This window comes from Phaethon lepturus, unplaced genomic scaffold, assembly GCF_000687285.1.
Source record: "Phaethon lepturus isolate BGI_N335 unplaced genomic scaffold, ASM68728v1 scaffold1898, whole genome shotgun sequence".
NCBI classification, from domain to species: Eukaryota; Metazoa; Chordata; class Aves; order Phaethontiformes; family Phaethontidae; genus Phaethon; species Phaethon lepturus.
In genome coordinates this window covers 87779-108548 of record NW_010555310.1, presented here as the reverse complement: position 1 = coordinate 108548, position 20770 = coordinate 87779, and the positions used below count along the sequence as shown (strand labels likewise).

The 20770-nt window shown below is 37.6% G+C and overlaps 1 protein-coding gene across 1 annotated transcript in view; it reads left to right on the top strand.

Moving 5' to 3' along the window:
* Positions 1-20770, top strand: part of DCLK2 (doublecortin-like kinase 2) — a gene marked incomplete at its 5' end in the record, with an annotated part of 88894 nt that overhangs the window by 39501 nt on the left and 28623 nt on the right. Inside the window, 4 exons of the mRNA XM_010292100.1 lie at positions 6834-6936; positions 8013-8114; positions 9451-9501; positions 13130-13224. Coding sequence (XP_010290402.1) covers positions 6834-6936; positions 8013-8114; positions 9451-9501; positions 13130-13224 — 351 coding nt within the window. The remainder of the gene's footprint in view (positions 1-6833; positions 6937-8012; positions 8115-9450; positions 9502-13129; positions 13225-20770) is intronic.

The window sequence follows — 20770 nt, the reverse complement described above, 5'->3', positions numbered from 1 at the left end:
AGCAGGAATCTTATCACTTGACCTGATTTTCCAGGTTTACTCTGTATCTGATACAGCAGTGTTTTTTGTTGCTGTTCTTGTGTACAATGTGGGCTTCCATACTTGCCTGGCTCTTGAATAGTTTTTTTTTTGCCTGCTTCCAAATCACTTCGCATAGTTGCCTTCGACGCTTTGTAATTTCTACCAAATGAATAGGTTGTTAATTAAAAAAAGAATACTGGCAATTACAGTATTTTTTTGAAGGGCATGTCAGGGGCTCACTTGTTTGACTTTTCTCTGTATTTCTGCTTCGTGGGTATATTCTAGCTACCCATCTGGCTATTCTCTCGCTGTTTACTGAAGACACGTCAGGAAACGTGACTCAGTATAACCAGGCAAATACCTGCCTTAACCTACTACTGAACTTCTTTTGTGCCAGTCTTGGTTCAGTCCTGAAAGTTATTGATGGCTTAGTAAGTAGTTAGCAATATCGGTTAAACACGTACACTCCCTTTCCCTTGGTCAGTTTTTCCTGTGAAAGTGCAGAGACCGAGGGGAAGTTCCAAGGTAAGAAAATCTGTGTTAAAATTACAGTACTCAGTAGGAAAGGGTGGGAATGCCCTTCTCACCTTCTTTTTGAGTTCCTTTTGCCCAGAGGAGGCTCTTCCTTTTGGAAGTTAAGTCTGCCCTCATTGGTGATGGAGCTGAAATAGAAAACAGACAACTGACCTGTTTCTTCAGGAGTGCTGCATTTTGCACTTTGAGACATGCATAAACCCTTGAACTGTAAGCCTGACAGTTTCAGAAACGCTGCAAGAATTTTAATGAGACTGTTTGTGTGGCAGTGAGGGCAAAGTGGCAGAGCTAACTTTATTTGAAAAGGGGGAACGAAAATTATGATTACAAATATGACCTGACTGGCCAAATACACAAATATTTGACTTTTGCTTACTCAAAAATAAAGGTTGATGCAAGGGGCAAAGGGCAAAGCCGTCAGGGTGGCATAGCTGTAATCTGTCCCAGTCAAAGAGGAGTAGCAGTTCCCAGCAGAAATGTGGAGACTCATCACCCTGAAGGTGGTATCAGGGAGGTTGTATCTAGATTTGTCATGCTGACATTTAACAAATTATTTGCATTTTTTTTTTTCAGCAATTAATGGAAAATAACCCACTGCATTTCTTTAAGAATTTTAGCCTCAAATGCCTGTCCCTACTGCTGAGCTGGATACACATACACAAATCCAGCTGTTACTGTGCATGCCAGTTTTCCTAGTTTTCCTTTTGCCTCATATGTTATGTGCTTCCTTTTTTAAATATTTATACCATAACCTGTTTTCTTGAAGTCAGTAGATATAAATATTTCTTCCATTGTTAATACAAATAGTCTTGCATATCTTTTCCAATTTTGATGTTTTAGCTCCATTTTCAGCTGATGTAGAGCGTTTGTCATCCAGGGCAGCTTTCCCCAGACACCGGGTGTGGCTCTTCAGACTTAAACTGTACAGTCCTGTTGCTGCTTACTTAAATTGAATCAGCTATACTAAATGGAGCCAAACTATTTGTCTTTACAGCTCTTCCTTCTACATTTAGAATGAAGCATATTTGTAGAGCTGGAATAAATGCAATTTGTCTAGTGAGCTCCTGGCTGGAGGGTGTTGATGTACAGATACAGAACTCTCTTTAGTGCTAAATGTTCGAGAGGAATTGAGTTCTTTAGTAATTTTTCAGATGTTTGTCAAACATGGTGTCAGTCTCAAATTTTTTTAGTGTTGTTTTTTTCCTCTGGAGGTCGGAGGACAAATATCTTGTGGATAAATGTTCGTTTATATAATTTAATTTTTTTAACTGTAACTTCATCATAAAGGTTCATTATTAAATACCTGTTGAATTCTGTCTACAAAAGATCAGTCATTATTCATGTTTCTTCCAGTGGGAATGTATCTTCTGCTTGTTAGATTCAGAGGTGGGAGTAGGAGTTGGTGTAAATCACATTTCTAGGCCTGTGTGACAGTAATGGGAAAGGGATTTCTGTATGGATCACAATTTGTATATTCTAATCCAGTAGTTTGGTCTGACTGAAGAAGTATTTCTCTGGAAAGAGCAAGCTTCCTTGGTTATAAATATTTGTCAGAAACATGAACCTATTTTAAAAAGTAAATATGGTGGGTGTATGTGACATTAAAACACTGCACCAGTAGACAGCAGGGGATCAGGAAATTGATTTTTCAAATAGATGTGTTTCTCTCCCTTCCCTTTCAACACCCTGTTTTCACATTTTGACTTGCATTTTTGCCCATTCCTGTAAGTTTGTGCTTCATTTTTTTTCTGCTTGTAAACCACATTTTTGTGCTTCCAGCTGTGTGATTTTTGAAGTGCTTTATGGTCTTGCAAACTACAGTTAGTCATGCCGCTTCTGTAACATAATGCATATTTAGTAATATGTACTTCTGTTAGAAAGGTCTGTGTTTTTCAAAAAACTTGATCTGGTCAGTGTCTCAGGATTTCCTCAATAGGGGGCAGGGAGAAGTTTTATAAGAAAAGACTGCTTTTTTTGTAACAAACAATTCAAGTTTTGAATCATTGGATCATTGAGCCTTTTGCATACTTGTTTGGGTTTCTTGCAATGGAACCCAATTACAATTTATTTCTCCTGGTGCTGCCACTTGAATTATGTTGTCCTCTGGTCATTAGTCTAATGGTGAGCACAGCCTTTTTGAGCCTGTTAGGAAGCAGTGATGCCCAGCGACTGAGTACAAGTCCAATCCCATCCTATCCAAATATGCACTACCCTGCTGTGTATAGTGGCATCTTTTGAACAAAAGTAGTGCAATAAGACAACCTGATAGCAGTCTGAGTTGTCAGAGGAGCACCAATAAGTCACTTTTTGTTCTAAAGGGAAGGCAGTGGAGTTACGAGCAGAACATAGGCAATGTTTGGCTAGGAAAAGGTGTTTTATTTAGAAATAAATAGAGTTTAACACATTTAAAGCTTGTTAATTGAAACATCCAGAGTTAACAAGGTAACATTTTTCTAAAGTGTTCCTAAAGCAGTTTTTCAAAATATATTTCACTTTTCTATGTGGCAAAAAAAAAAAAAAAAAAGAATGCAAGGAAGTATGAAACTCCTTTGGTGTAAGCCTTTGTAGTGTTGGCTATAATTATAAGCCCTAAAAAAATTCCTTTTGCAGCTCCCTATATGCCTTCAATAAAAAAACAATCAGATTTAATTTTTTTTTTTTCCTGTGGACAAACAAATCACATTTATCTTGTTGTTTGAAAAGAGCATTATCTGTGGTAAAGCCACAGACAGGAGAGAGATGTTCTGATTGAGCTTTATTGCAAGGCCACCGATGGAAAGCATGCATTCTAAGTACTTGTGTAGAGCTTTTGTGGATGTAAACGAGGAATTGGATAGATCTGAATCTCAAAAATAACCTTATGACTGTAATTTTGAAAAAGCTCTCAACACTATTGAAAATCACATCTCATTTTGGTGCTTAACCTTTTAAGGTGTCGAAAGCTTTTCACATTTTCAACTTCATGCATAGAAACTCACAGCATCAGGACTAGCAAGAGAATTGTTAGTTGAATGAATGACTACATATTTGACTGTTTTTTGCTGTGGTAGACTTATATGCAACTTTGCTAATACCATCTGCCTTTGAAAGGCATTTTAGGAAATATTTTGAAGGACTGAACAGTTCTTTTGGCACCAAGTGCAGCAAAACAAAGAATGAGTAAGACAGAGTATAGATGCTTAGTGGAAAGAGAAACAGCATTTGTCATACACTAGTCTGACAAATGGAATTTTGATCCCTAACTTAAGTGGAATGACTGACATACTATTTATATGTCTAAGTTCTACTGCTAATGAAACTCTAAAAAAAAAAAAAGAGAGTTCAAATTTTTTTTTGTTTTTAAATTTCTCAACTAATTGAATCCTGCTCAAAGCTATAAAAAAATCCTATATGATCTCCAATTGCCATATAGATACTCTTTGGAGTGGAATTGTGTGATTTGCAAGTTAGACCATAGCGGACCTGCAGCATTCAAAAGCCCATGCAAATGACTTATTCATTTCAGATTTCCCTCACTATTTTTTTTGCACACTAAGTGAGCAAAAAAAAAGGTATCGTTAACTGCAGAATATACATTCATTTTAATTCTGCAGGAAATGAAGACAGTTTATTTTAGCATCTGTTTGCACCTTGGGAGCTGCTCCTTTGACTTTATTACGATAAAGGCCTGGAGAAATAACCTTTAGATTGTACTTCTAGGAAAACAGATCTCCATGAACTTGATTTTAAAAATACTTCCCTCAACCCATTATGTGTGCTTATTTGGGAATGGTAAGTTCTAACAGACCTTTATTCCTTGTTGAATACACTTTTAAAATATTTTTTTTCTTGTATATTTTATCTGTAGCCAGTCTGGACTATTTGTAGGGAGGAGGACTTCCAGTATTCACTGCTGGAATATAGCGAGCATCTATGTAAATCCTTCTCATACTTGCATTTATCTGGCTTCCAGTTATAAGTGTAGTTTAGTACCTTTTACAGTAAAGCTAGCATCTGTCTTGGTCTGTGACCGGGAGGTGGAAGCCACACAGGCCAGGCAGACGGTGTGCAAGCCGACAGAGAGGCTGGCATTAGCCTGAGCTCCGGGATGGAGGTGCCGCGGCTCCACCGCCAGTGGTGTGTCTCATCGCCGGTACTCGTGATTACTCCTGTATTCTTGCCTGGGGAAACCGTATATACGTTCGCATGTAGGAAAGCGCCTATGGAAATTAATACCTTTCTTAAAGTTTTTTATTCCCCTCCCCAAATAGCCATTTACAAAAGATTTTAAGGTGCATTTCTAAGGATACGCCTGTCATCTTTTGTGCACAGGTCTGACCCTTCCTTTGTAGAATTGCTCTGCAGACAGCAAAAGGATGCTGCTGCATGCAGTTACATCCCTGCGTATTTCCAGGAGCCTGACATAAGACCTGTTATTCTCTCCTCTCTCAGCTCAGATGCTAGACTGGGTGGGTTAAGTGGTGAGGGGGAGGCTTTGAATCAGAACAGAAAGATTAATTCTAGGCTCTGCTAAACCACAGCGCTTAACTGTAACCTGCTCGAAACAGCACTGCAAAGGCATTGCGGGCATGAGTAGAGCAGTGATGGGTAGGGAGCGCTTGTGGAAATGGCAGCCAGTTTGGGGGGCTTTTGGGAGTGAACCTGTGCCTCACAGAACATCTCTGCCCGTGTCCAGCAGTGCTACTGGGATAAGCTTTGGGAACACTTTCTCACAGCTGTTGCTGTAGTGGTGGGTTTGGGTTGGTTGCTGGGTTCCTGAAAACTGTGGAAATGATAATGAGTCCTCTTATTAGCAGAGAGACTTATTAAGTAGAGAGGAATAAATCCCATGTTAGCAAAACTTCTCTTAAATTTGTACAACCTCTTGAATCCAGTTATTACTGCCTCTTTGCTTCACTAGAAGCAGCGGTTTCAAGCGCAGCTGAAAAGGTCTCTCACCAATGAGAGCAGATTTTCACTGCAGTAGTAAGATAACAATTAAAGGAATTTGGTGATGGCTGGAGTCCTTTAGCTGCCTCAGACAGTGACACAAATGCTGGATACTGCATGTGGCACCGTAGTGAGGACCTTGCTGTAAGGGCACCGGCTGTTATCCTGGGCGAGCTGCCATGACAACTGTGCCGCTGCTGAATGCCCTGTGCGGGTGTTCTTACAGAGAGCTGCGGGTCATTGATATTCTGAGTGTTTCCCAGAATATTGCAGGCAGTAGAGACCCTTTCCTGTAGTTCTGCCGATGTTTACCATTATCACAGTGGGTAAACTGTGCAAATGGTGTTGACAGGTATCTGGGAAGGAAAAAAGCTAGATTCCCTAAAAGCAGTTTTTTGTTCTACCTCTTTAATTACATGGTTTTAACCAAATGGTTCTAACTTTCTTAGCTTCTCCATAGCTTTTATTCCCAGATCTCATTTGGGTGTGCGATGTTAAAAAGAAGGGAAACAATGATACGGTAAAATTTTAATCTGTTTACATTTTAAAAATAGCTTGCTACCTTGCAGACACTTTTTTTCTTTCAAGGGAGTTAGAATGAGTTCGGTGGGATTTCTTGTTGTGATGGTTTTGGTTTTAATTGTTTTTAAAGCAGATGCTCCTTTACAAGCTGACTTTTATTGACTTTTGAGGAGTAAGGATTTCTTCAAGGTCTTTGGTTTTGTGTTTTTAGAGAATGTCTAAAACATTTTTCTTTCTGACATCCCCATCCTTCTTGAAATACATTGTAACATCATTACTGGGACAAGTAAGAACAGACAGAGCTGCAAAGGGCATGAAAGGGAGTCTGTATTTCTTTTTTTCTTGAATATGGAATACCTTTGAATAACAGAGGGAATTAATTTTTTTTGACAGGACATTAAAACATGCCTCAGAGCATTAAAAAAAAAATAAATCGTAGAGGCAATCATTTTAACTCGACAGACTTTCCTATAAGCAATTAATGTAAGAATACAAGTGTTGATACTTGAGTAGCGTTATAGATGGTCTTGTAAGTCCATCAGCATGCATGTGGAGTTAGAGGCAGAAATACAGGTGTTAAATGTAAGAAGAGGTGTTTTTGGAGGTGAGGGGCAGTGATATTTTACATTCTTGACCCTGATGCTTCCTGCACTACTGAGAGAGCTGAAGTACTTGAGAAGTGGAGTGTTTCTGTTGTTATAAAAGAACATTGTGGTATCACTGTGAAAAGGAAAACACAAACTTCATAATTGTTGCTGACTAACTGAAGATTTAGTATTTTAAAGTACTGCATTTGTTTATTTTGCTTTATATGTTTTGCTGTCAAGGTGACATGCTTGCAGGACTTCTTTGGAGATGATGACGTCTTCATTGCATGTGGGCCTGAGAAATACCGGTATGCTCAGGATGACTTCGTGTTGGATCACAGCGGTAAGACTGTGCATCTTAAACCCACTGAAATAGTCAACTTCATTGAGAACTCTCTGCCCTCCACCCTCCTGTTCAATCCTCAAGAGTTGTGTGATTTAGGAAAATATACATGGAAATATATTTTCGTATGAATTAAAAATTTTTCCCAAACCATCTGGATTCTGTAAGTCTGTTAAAATACAGTAACAAACCTGACCTATTTTCTTGGAAAACAGACCCTGTCCCTAAAGTTTTTTTCTCCCTTTGTCTCTTCAGCTTTGGTGGTCCCTGCTTCCTCTAATAACTCTGGAGGTCTTAATGCAGAAAAGCAGGTTAGGTACAGAGTGGAACATGGCTTGACTGTCAGGGCATGCAGGTGTACTTACTGTTTTGGTGGTGGTGTAGCATCATAATGATGGCATTGACATCATAGTGATGAATAACAAGGACAAAATTAGGAGGGAAATTTATATAATTCCATTGGGAGTGATTTGCAGTGGATGCTAACTGTAGGAATTAAAATTTTTATTTCTGAAATGTCAGTGCACGTGTGCCTATTTATTCCTTTCCTATATAGGTTGTCCTTTATTTAATGAAATATAGCTGATGGTAAATGCCAGTAATCTACTTTCTCAGCCTTTTGGAAACTACAGGTACTTTTCACCTCTTTAAAAATTGGTCACAACATCAGTTTCTTGCAAAAGAAAGTAAATGGGGCTTGCTGTGCAGTTGCCCTATATGAAGCTGCCATTATAGCTTGCAGGATTTACTGAATTATCAGAAAACATTGATTTTACTGACTTCTTTACTCTTTCAGCTGTGTGTAGTTACAAACTTCAATTATAGTAATAATCCAGCTTCAAGACATGAAGAAATACTACATGCAGAATGTTACGTACAGCATTTGAGAAGCTCCAATATGTTTGTATGGTATATAAGTTAAAGTTCTGAGATACTCTTAGAAATTTGTTGCATTCAGTTGGACAAGCATGTTTAGAAGATACTGATGTTCATTTTCTGGATAATAAATGGCAACAGTAGTGTTTGGAGGAAGCCTGTACATTGAAATGTTAAAACTCTATCTGCTTGCTTTGTAGAGTGCCGTGTCATGAAGTCCTCTTATTCCCGATCATCTGGTATGAGGCATACTGGGTCCAAAAGCCCAGGACCTTCACACCGAAGCAAATCACCTGCCTCAGGTACTACTTCTAGGAAAGAGCTGAACATGTAAAATACACTGAAGTTAGAATTTGCTTAATGGGGTGAAAAAACTGTTGGCTCTGAAATACAGATGCCATGCTTCGTTTCCTGAGGGGAAAATTTTTTTTTTCAGTTTGCCTCACAGATTTAATACTAGTTTATTAGAAAATTTGCATTTATTTTTCAATCCTGAGTAGAAATGTGGTTTCTATTTTTTAATTAAGAGGCACAAAAAGTTTCAGTTTATGAGCATTGGAATAATTTGTGATAATTGTACACTTGGGATATGTTTTCAGCATGGCACTTGATTTTATTTAAGACCATAAACTACAGGATGGTTATGTGGTTAAATTCATGTTCATTGAACTAGAGTATACCCTTAAGTGTTTTGAATTTGAAAAGTTTGTCCTATCTAAGCCAAATATTGTCGGAAATACAGGATTTTGCTGTTTCAAGTAATTTTAGGAGATGTTCTGGAACACTGTTGGCCATTTACAGAGAAATTCTTTTTCTTCTTCTTGTGCTTCCTGTAATTTCAAACAAACGTTCACATTGTGTTTTTGCCAGGGGTTTGGCTGAGCACCATGTGTTCCACCCATTGAGTCTTTTATGCAAATAAATAAAATGGAGAAACTTGGTTTTTTTTTTCTTTTTTTACCTCTGTATTTAATTTCTAAATACAATAAAACTTAATTAATTTTTTCCCCTCAGACCTGGAGAAGTAGCCCTGAAATCAAACCATTTGAATATGTACACATATGATGCTCTGTTTTGAATGTAACTGTACATGTAAGCTCCTGTGTGTGTATTCAAAACTGACATGTTCCATATTCTCATTTCCATATCAATATTTGTTTTGCTTAATTGATGCTGATTAGAGTAATTTTAGTCTTTGGGTTCTTTCAAAGTGGAATATTTATCATCTGTTTATAATGGTTGCATAATTAACTGAAAAGCTTCAAAGAAGGATCGCAGTAACAACAAAGAAAAATGTACCATGAAGGGCAGATCACAACGGATCTACATTTCATGCAACCCTGTTAACTCTAGTGAGATCACATGGGATATCTATCAACTGTGAATTTTATGCAAAGCATTTAGAAATCAATGCTGTCATTTCCTTACTTATTTCTACTTGGACACCCCTTTGGTTAGGTTAATTAGAAAAAATTACCCAAAGTTTCTGGTATTTATCCTTCTATTTACTTGCAATTTTTTCTCATATAGTCTTTACTTATCTTTATTTACCCTTCTTCCTTTCATGCATGTTCAGAGCTGTTTAATAACTTCTTTCCTTAATGTCTTTTTTCCTTTGTGTCAAATATATGAGTACAGTAAAGAGGGGTGGCCACTACTCCAGTGCTTATGCTTCAGCAAAATCCCCAGGTGAGCCATTGCTATTATGGCTGTATATTGCTAGTGTGTCTCCTCCCTTTCCATTTACCTGTGTTCTTTTCACTGTATTTGTGAATATTTTCAAGCTTCAAACAAACATTTTGCATTCAGTGAACCAGAGACATAGTGGGTATAGGTTCTTTGTTGAAGTAGATCGTTTGAGTGAAATAATATAAATGATGCTTTATAGTTGTTGGACATGTGCTAATGGTGTCAAAGTTTGTAAAGGTATAATTTGACTACAAGTAGAGGAGCATTCTGAGGAGCAATACGTTTGTATGTGTATTCTAAAGCATATTATAATAGACTATATAAAATATTATATTTTATAATAAAATAATAACCAGTGCAAAAAGGCAGGGGTAGGAATGGCCAAAAAAAGCAGTGCGAAAACACGTCATAGTTTTTCATTTTATTTGCAGTTTCTTACCTTCGTTTTCTCATATTATTTCGGCCTCAGTTCTAAAACACTGAGACACCTCTTTCAACCTTCAGTTCAAAGAGAAAGTATCTCTAAAAGAATTAACATGTATTTTGATTAGCAAATAAGTTGAGACTTTGGACCATACTAGAAGTTAATAATTTAAGAGATTCATAGGTTTTTCAGTTTTGAACAATCTGATATGCTAAAGAATTGTAGCCTGATATGTACTACTAAGAGAACGACAGAGAAGAATTTTTTTTTCTATGTATTCAGGCTGCTATAAATGTCAAAAGAGATCTCAAAGTAACTTATACTTAGGAAATAGGTAAGAAAGGTAAGTTTTGCATATACATGAAATAATCATCAAATCAATAGCAGCAGACAAGTTTGTGCCAAAAATTAATACAGATTGCTTGTGTGGTTTTTGAGGGGAAAAATAAAAGTGCTGCTGCCTGAAATAGGGTTGTGGTTTAACTCCAGCCAGCAGCTAAGCACCACACAGCCGCTCGCTCACTCCCCTCCCCAGTGGGATGGGGGGAAGAGAATTACAAGGGTAAAAGTGAGAAAACTCATGGGTTGAGATAAGAACAGTTTAATAATTGAAAAAAAATTAATAATAATTGTAATTAAAATAAAAATAACAGAGAGAAATAAAACCCAAGACAGACAAGTGATGCAAATGGAAACAATTACTTATCACCAACCAAGCGATGCCCAGCCAGTCCCCAAGCAGCAGCTCCCAGCCGCAACCCTTTCCCTAGTTTTATTGCTGAGCACGACGTCATGTGGTATGGAATATCCCTTTGGTCAGTTGGGGTCTGCTGGCCCAGCTGTGTCCCCTCCCAACTTTTTGTGCACCCCCAGCCTATGCGCTGGCAGGGTGGTGTGAGGAGCAGAAAAGGCCTTGATGCTGTAAGCACTGCTCAGCAATAACAAAAACAGTCCTGAATTATCAACACTGTTTCCAGCACAAATCCAAAACAAAGCCACATACTAGCTACTATGAAGAAAATTAACTCTACCCCAGCAAAACTAGCACAAGCAGTTGTCTGACTCGCTATAGGTGCAAAATTTTTACATCTACACAGGGCCACTTCCAGCTTCTACTGTTGTCGCAATTGTGTATCAACTCACTTGCAGTGAAGTTGTCTCAGAAGACATTGGCGAAGCTGTATCTACAGACAGCTCTTTTAAATAGGGTCCTCAGCACAACGTACCAGGTGTTGTAGAATCACAGAAGGACAAAAGTTGGAAAGGACCTCTGGCCATCATCTAGTCACAGCCCTGTGTCAGAGCACCACCCTTGTCCACCAAGCATATCTAAGGTATTAGCAAAGAGCTACAGTACTGTCAGTGTAGGCTGGGATGTTCCGTAGACAGTTAGGAGAGGGAAGAAGATTATGTTAGCCAGCCAGTTTCACAGGTATAGTGTAGTGGTTCTGCCAATGCTTAAAAGGATGGTAGTGACTTGGAGACAGATAAGGATGTCTTATGGTGTAGTAGTTCTGTCATGTTCAGGTAATTGTGACCTTTCTGTGAGCTGTATAAAAAGTGTTTGTCAATAAACAAAAGTTTTTTCCTCCTGAGTAATAGTTGGTAATTTCGAAGGTAATTCTTCTACTGAAGTATTTCATTTTTGGTCATGAACTTTACACTTTTTCTAATGGCTAGAGGAAATTGTGTATGCAAGAAACAGAAAACAGTAAGATAGCATTCACTAGCCCTTTTCATTGTCATAATTGCAAAGTCTTTATAAGACAAGGATGCATTGTTATGCCAGATTTCAAGAAGGTTATCTAAAACAAAGTAATGGAAAGAAGTCTGCAGGAGGAACAGATACTCTTAAATACTTTAGCTTCTTAAAAAAAAAAAAAAGAAAAAATTGCCTGTTGTTCTTACAGGCAACTCGTGTTAAAGTCAAGACAAAAATATACTAAACATATTGAATACTTTTAATAGAAGAGACTAAGATCTGGCAATGTAAATCCAAGTTATCAGATTTGTGGAAGTTGCAGTGCAGTCAGCCTGGCCTAATGGCAGATGGACTGCTCAGATTGTAAAAATAGTACTTGGAAGGCATCTTCAGCCCTCATAGAATGTTAGGGTACTAGGTTAATAGACACTTTTAAAATAAATCCAGTAATGCTGGTTAGGAAGTGATGCATAACCCATGACAGACCTCTGAATGTGTAAATGTGCAGGTGTAACAATTATTTACGTTGAAGCTAAGTTTCTATTTGCCAAGGTTGCTTTTTTTCTTTCGGAAAAAATAATTCTTCACCAAGAATCAGCTATGAAATCTTTTTAGCTCTGAAATTTCTGCCTAGTATTTTCCTTTCCTAGGAAGAATGAGGTTCAGCTAGAGGAAATAATGTTGCATCATAGAATGTTGCATCACATTTGTGTATGATGAGCAGTGTGCTGTTCTGTCTGTGTAATGAAATTCATCAGTTTGTTTTTCAGAAAAATAAAAAGACTGACCTAAGTTACATTCAAGTCACCAGGGATATAACAGATGTATCTGTGGAAAACTGGACTTAAAATGAATGAAGTCTTGAAGTCAAGAGGGAGGATATTGTATGTTTTCACAGACACTTGAACTTCTTGGAAGTTCAGAAATAACCTACTAGCTTTTACCTTGCTGGGTTTTACCCCCTAAATCAATACTTTTCTGAACTACTACTTAAGTTCTTTATCATCCAAACAGCTCATCATTCTTGTTTGTTTTTTTTCCTTGGGAAAAAACCAAAAAAACCTGTGTTCTGTGAAACATTGTATATTCCTATAAAGTAAGGCATTGATCCAAAAAGGAGAGATGGAGGGTCAAATGTCTTTATGAACACTTTGTCTCTCAGTATTTTATTGTGAATTATATTATATAAGGCTGTGGCTATTATTTGCCCAAAGCTTTTGCACTGGCAAAGGACAGATTAGGCCTTTTTGATCTCTAGAATGACAATGCAATATTTGTAGGTCTTCTTGATCCCATATCCAGCCACATGAGTTTTGGGGGCACAGTTGCGTGGCATGCAAGCATATGATTTATTCAGAAATGCTGTGGAGTCTGTTTTGGTCTTTGTATGCAGACTTGAGTGATAACTTGTCAGAGAGGTATGTTATGTTTAAAAGCAAGTTAGGGTTTTTGACTTTTACTCATCTTTTCTTTCATTTGTTTGCTTTTATTGCTTTGGCCAGTTAATGGAACGCCAAGCAGTCAATTATCCACCCCAAAATCTACGAAGTCCTCCAGTTCTTCACCAACAAGCCCAGGCAGCTTTCGTGGACTCAAGGTAAGTGCAATAAACATCAAAACCCCTAAATTCTATTATTCATTGAGTGATGTGTAACATTGCTGCTGAAGAAGAAAAAAAGAAAAAGACAAAAAAGAGTTATAATTCTATAGGGTAGCCTTGCTAGTATGATTTTTGAGTTGCAGTGGAGAAGACATTTTAAGTAAGATTTATGTATTTCGTCTTTGGTTGGCAGGATGGAACTCTCAGCCTAGGAAAGGTGGAGAGTGATGGTGGTTTGAACATGCCAATTTGGCCTCCAAATTTTCCATTGTTTTGTGGACTGCAGGAACCCCCTAAGTAATTTATATTCTCTCAGCCTGTATAAATGTAGTATCCTGTTTTGGATACCTTACAGCCTTGTAACATTGCCCAGAACTTCATCTGAAGCCCAGAACATCATCTGTGGTACACAGTTTCACCCCTTAATGCAGTCTCCTGCCTGAAAGTATGTGAGGGGTTCCTTTGGGAGCAGCCTGATGTCTTGCAGATTTTTCTCTTTTTTGAACCAAGAGAATTCTCTTCCTCTCCCACTTAAAAATTGTTAGTATTTACAGTTCTTAGAGGCTGCTCTGTGCCTTTCACTCAGTAAAATAAAAGTAACAGTCTGGAGCACAGTTGAGCATATTACTGCTGCATTTGTGCAGCTGTCCTTTCAAGGAGAATTTTCTTATTAATTCATCAACTGCAGCAGCCTTTCTGGAAGCACAGTGGGATGGTTCACAGTGATTATTCTGATCAAGTAGTAGCTCCCATTGGTGAACACTACAGTTGTGAAGAGGCCACATAATTCTGCGGAAAACTGTTTTCTCAATTAAGAGACCAGTTAAAGGACATAATTTGAATAAGATTTAGATTTGGGTTTTCACATGTTAATTGTTACTAAGCCATTATCTGTTTTGCAAGGAGTATGGCACTGATTTCTGCCATGCTCCTGTGATAATTCTGAAAAAAGTTTTTTATTTATTTGTTTAATTCTAATATATTTTTAGTTGTTTGGTTCATTGTGGCAATTCAGCGTTGATCTCTGCCTTTATGTTGTTAAGCTATACCATCCCATAGCTTCTCTTTGTCCAAAGCAACATAGATTGGCCTTTCCCCTATAAAGCATTTTCAAGAGCAGTAATAGTTCTGACATTGAAGAGTAGAACTGTGTGTCTTTAAAATTTGTCTGGACAGCTCTGCTATAGAACTTACAGTAGAGGACACCAAAGTCAATGGACTTGAGGCTCTCGGCTGGTCTTCACTATATTTAACAAATGCTCTTTTATCTTTCTTTAATGAAATTATAAGTTTAGAAACTAGATTTTTGGTTCGTTTCATCCCCATGCTGTCCTGTCTGCTTTTAGCCGATTAAAGCTCCATTAAGATAGAGATAATTCTGATAGTAACAAGCAATTGTCAGTAAAGCAGACACGTCCTCTTTCCCCTTCGCTGACAATTTCACTGACGTAGGTTGTTGCACTTACTCATTTTGGAATTTAATTGATGCTGGATACTAATGGGTTTTCGTGCCAAGAAAACAGCAAAACCAAATGAATCATCTCAGAGCTGACATGTTACTTGAAATAGTGAGCACCTCTTGTTTTATCCCATTAGGATGCATCTGTTCAGTAGGAGGATCCCAGCTATGCTGCTGAGACTAAAGATAGGGAAAGTTATCTGGTGAATCTCAGGATAAATTCCAAAAGGATCAAGTGCACTTTGCAGTGACCCTTGTTTCTTGACTACATTCTAGTAGTAATGACCATTTTGGTAAAGTATCAACATAAAACCGGTAACAGGGAGGCATGGCTTTACGCAAAAACAGATTATTTTAAGAAACTCATTATTATTTTTGTAGGATTGATCTTGGCCAGCCTGATGAGGAAAACAGCGGGAAAGCAGGGACGAATTTTATTATTTTGTGATTACTGCTTTTCCCTATTGTTAAATAATTCCTCGTTGCTAAGACTGCATTGCTACGCAGACAAGTTCTTGTACTTGTATAAAGAAGGTGCCATGCATACAGCTGAATGGAAATGTGGATATAAATACCATGGCAGACAGTGTAAGAATAAAGTACATTTCTGAGTTTTCTGGCTTTGAAAGTGCAATATTTTGCCTGATTTGTCATGTAGAAATCATATATGTTTATTTTTGTAGAGCATGAAACAGCAACACTTAATAATGTTTTTCTGTGAGCTTGGGGCAGCAGGAAAAGGGAACAAATCAAGGTTGATGGTTTCTGTTTCCTGTAAAGAGCAGACCATTGGAGTAGCTGCACATGAATTGTACTTTAAAAACTGTGTTGTTTGGAAAGCCAGAGCAAATAAGATATTTGACTATAGATAGAACTTGGCTAAGCTTTTTGAAGTTTGGCAATCAACGTAGAGCTTAAATGATAGTGCTAGTCATCAAGGCAGTAAACTTGCAAAAGATACTGATTGCAGCAGCAATTTTTTCTGTCTCAGACATTGAGTCTTACATCATCTTCTCCAAATGCCACTTTAAAGGAAAAGTCAAGTCTCTTCAGTCCCCAAGGATTTCTTCTGCTTCACAACACTTTACAAGCAGAAGTGATACGCTCAGGCACAGAAAACTCCCTGCAGAAAACACTTTTCATGAACAGTTTATCTTTAAAGAGAAGGGCTTTCCTTCCGTCCTTTTTAGCTCTTCCAACCGGAGTGCCCTTGTGCTATTAATTTTTCAGTACATACACTAAGCCAGTTTGCTGTCCAACGTACCAATCTTGCAGAATTGTTTTTAAAAAATTGTACTGGAGTCTGAGATTTTATTGAAGTAAGGAATTTATGGTATGGCTTAAGAACAATAAATACTACAGAATTTTCCCACAACTCCAAATAAATGCTTTTATTCCAGTAAGTGACAAATATGGATACCATGCACCTAATTGAATGGTACTGTGTATTCTTATTAAAGTTGTTTATTTCTAATGTCACAATCTTAGTCTGTAACTAAGCGTTTCAGTTTGCAGAGGGTTTGTTTCAAGGTAAAGATTTAGCTATAGAAGTTAACAAGTACGGGCATGAAGTAAAAGACTGTACGATATTCTTTTTTGAGCAAATGTGCTGAGTTTCTTATTTTTCTATTAACTTTTCCATAGAGATTACAACATGTTCTTGGATTAAGAAATAATGGTAATAGTGCATTAGGCGGCACAGGACAACTGACTGAGAGGAGTCCTTTTGCTGTTCTGTAGGCAGGTGACAATTGAAAGGTTTAACCTTTTTCCTTGGTTCTAAGTGTGCATTTATAGATACACAGATATGCAATGCTGTTTGGGGTTCTTTGGCTCTTAGCTCTTCCAGTACACCTGTTACTATGTACACTTCATACCATAAAAATCATCCAGAGACTGGATTAAATATGAGATTTTGGAAAGTAGTGTCATAGCTTCCTTATGCTTACTTGGATGTGTTTTATTGTTGCCTCCTGTAATTAAGTACCACAAAGTCTTGTCATTTTTTTAAAAAGAAAAAAAATTTGTACAAATAAAGAAGCTTTAGAGTTGAGGCCTTTCTTAGATTCCCAGTTATGCTAAATAGAATTGTGTTTGAATTTGTTTCAGTATTACTTTTTCAATTGATTGACCAAATGACCAAAGTGAAAGGGCATTAAAACCTGATCCAACAAATAATTTAAGCACTTGCTTAACTTTAAGCTACTGACTAGTCCCTTTTACTTCAACGAGGATGTTAATGTACTTAAAGTAAAACATGTGCTTAAGTGATTTGAAGGATTAGTGCCTATCTTTGTTAAGGTTTTCATCTCTTCAGCTTTGTATACATGTGCTTCTGTTAGCAGTTACACGTTAAGAATATTTACATGCAGTTATCCAACCTAGTGACACAGGTGCAATAGCAGTTCTTAGAGGAATTCTTTAACTGGTGCCTTTGTTGAATTTACAGTTCAGCATCTTTCTTGCTCAATGAATAAAAAGCGTTGGCTAAATTGTGCTGATAGGGAAACTGAGGTATTGCACTTAGTGACAAGTCCATTCACCTTTGGCATCGTTTTGCTAAACGCTTTATGGAATGTGATGCGACTCATCTCGTTAGAAAAAGGGTAAATCTTTATGTGGTTCTTCAGTGTTTCCAGAGCGGTGCAATAAAATGCATGACATTATATATATGCCATACCATGGATGCTGAAATTCATGGTAGCAAAATCATTACGTTCTGGTTGGCTATTGTATTGTTACAAGTAGTTTCTCGGTATAGTTGGGTTGCTAGCAGTGTTTAGGTAAGTATCACTTAAAAAATACAAAGTTTCTGTCTTACAGATTATGTTACTATTAAGCATTATAATAATAAATACTAACATCATCTCACTGTTTTCGCCCTTTTTTACTGCAGTCTTTGAGGAAGAATTACAGTGACACTATGAAAGCGTCCCCAGATTTCAGAGAATACTGCTGCAAACAGTTAATTCACAATTTCATTAAAACAGTCATAGTGTACAGTTAGTCATCACCAGTTTGAATGTTTTTATAAAGACAGAGAAAGCTTCTTTGAGAATATCAAAGAGATTTTCTGAAGGTATGAGAGTTCACATTCTCTTCTTAACCTTCAGATGAAAGATTACCACAGCAGTGCCAGATCAGAACTCAAGGAAAAGTTAACAATATTAGACATTCTTTATCTAAGTTAGGCTAGATGCTCTTTGAGGATATTACAGGTTCCAAATAGTAACAGTAATGTTTGTTTAGGGGTCCCATATTTGTGTCTGGAATTTCCCAGACACAAGGGCGTGGGTGTGTGTACGTACATGTATACCATGCAGTTCAGAGTCTCTTCAGCACATTATGAATGTGTGGGAGGACAAGGGCAGGACCTTTAGTGCATCTTAGACATGCTGTGAAGATGTTAATCGACCATAGGAAGTCTGAAGTCAAAGAAGCACTTGCACATATGCGTACAGGACATTGTGTGCCTAGCAACCTGATGACAAAAGTCCTTCATTTCTGTCCAGACAGGCAAGGACAGACACAGGAAACCTTTAGATGGGTGCTCTAGAAGGCACCATCCCATGTAGCTGCCAAGAAGTTAAGTATTTCCTTCAATACAAAAAAAAGCCCCAAATGTTTCCTCCAATGTTTGTGTCATGGGTGGTTAATCTAATCCTGAGCGCAAAGGTTTGACAACCAAGGTACCATTCCACTTTAAGAGAATATGGGTTTCTATCTGTGGATTCTTCCTTGCACTCTCATGATGGAAAAAATAAAATCCCAGCAGATGTGTAGTTATCTGGGTTTACTTTCTTATGTCACTGCACATTTCTGTTTTAAACACGAACACTATGTTTACATTTTTTCAGGTATATTGGTAGCATTTTGACTCAAACCATTTATTAAAAATCTTTGCTACTGGGCCAGTAGATGTAGCTTGATTAAAATGACTGTCAAGCTGCTGCTTTTTCATTCACAAGTCACTGACTTATGCTGTGATCCAGATTTTAAGGGAATCTTGGGCCAGTCCCTCCCTGCTACTTATATATCACCTTGCATTTTCATACCCATTTCAGTTAATGCTCTTGGACTCTGTGATGGTTTAAAGGCCTTTAATTTTTTTGTTTTGAAATTCTTTTCTTTTGTGCTTTCAATTTCTTATCATTAACTTAAGTGGAAAACCTAATACACAGAATCTGGCAGGATGCAGCTGTCTGGCACATTATACATTGGATATATAAGACAGTAGAAAAAAGAAAAATCCTACAGTGCAAAGTATAAAATAGAGTTTTTAATGGGTTGGGTATTAGTAGAGGTGAAAGGAGGAATGCTAAATACCCGTTCCTTAGGTGTTACATCAAGGTGTAATAAGCACATTGTGTACTAAAGTAGGTGTGTTAAGCTTAAGGATGTGACAGATCTAATGTGAGTGTTTCTCACAAAACCGTGTGTCATGTTGATAAACTGGGTGATTAAAGTCACAGTCAGTCTGTAAAAAATAATATAAAATATAGAGAAATGTGTTTAGATATCTTTGTGAACCTGAAAAATGGTTATTCCACAGAAAATAGTTCAGCATGTGAAGAAAACAAAACAGTTGGGCAGCTTTTTTCAGCTCAGTACCTTTTGTAACTTTTTAGAGCATCTCTAATTAAATCTATAAAACTATATACAACTAGTTTTGAGAACGGTGTGTTCACCAAGATATTCTCAGTATCTCTAACAACTGTTTTGTATGCTGCCTTTGGCTCTGGGATGTGCTGTTGAAATTACCTGCAGGGAGGCAACTTGAAGGAAGTAAAAACAATAATTGTTATATTCTGTATTGCATAAAGTTTAAATGGAACAGTAGTGACTGTCGGCATAAGATGTTCTTGGCTAGTAGCATCCACATTCTAAGGTGATTGTTTTATTTGAAGAAATTACTCTGTGAGCTTTTAAAAACAAAAAATCAAATTCTGCCTCAGGTCTGAGTTTTCTAGGACTTGCATGTGTATGTGAGAGGGTGGATTTTGAGACCTGTGCACTCTGAATTTGTCATGGGTAAGGGGAACAGTGTTGGAAGAGAGCAGTAGTTCTGTGTGGACTAGAATACAAGAGGAGGAATTGTTGCAAAACCTAATCTGCAGTGTGATTGTAGATGCCATCCATATTCACTAGTGTAGTATGAAAGCAACACACATCCTTTTCTCTTCTCCTTGCTACTTCAGGAATGGCTAGGGAACCTGTCAAGTCTGCTTGCTTATCCAAAATTTTTACTTCACCTTCAAAATACCTGCAGCTGTTGGGATACCAACAGTACAAGATGTTCTAAATATGTCACTGAGTAGTTAAATGATTAGAAAATTACTTTAGTAATAAAAATCACTATTCTATGTCACTTATTGTCAATTGCTACCTCCTCCTCACCTTTTCTGGCTAGTCAAGCACCTTGCAGACATCTTAGGAGTTTATTTCTACTGTGCTCTGACGCAGTAGGAAAGACTGGACTGATTTTGCTGCTGAGGAACTGAGACACAGACCTACAGCACCCAAATTACAAGCAATCTCTGTTGTAGAGTGAATTGTCTCTCACATCTAGAGCCGTGCGGTGAATTAGTGACAGAGCTAAGGTTAAACCTGCCGTTTCAAATTCTGATTTAGCACCTCAGCCACAACAGCAGCATTAGATTCTTTTCATATTCCTTTTATCTTTTTTCCTGTTGCTGTTTGCTTCTTGTAAATACTGTGGTAAGAAGGAATGTGTCCAGTCATCCTCTGACCTGATTACAAGGCTGAAGACCCAAAATAGATTACTAGTATTTTTGGCTGATGACTAATACTTTGCATGCTTGAAGAAAATGTGACTGACTGGTTAAGAGACTGACTCATGATTTTGCACAAACGTCATTTAACCCCAATGTCCTTGTTCCTGATCCTTGTTAAATAAATAGATAACTCAGAAAGATGGCAGCATTAACACAGCCTGGTTTTAAGTTATTAGCAAGGAGCATAGTAGTAGCTTGACTGGTTGCTGTCTGATGCTGCTTCTATGCCAAATGATAGTACACATCATTGTTTTAGAGGCTCTGCAAAATTAAGTTGTGCAGGTTCTAG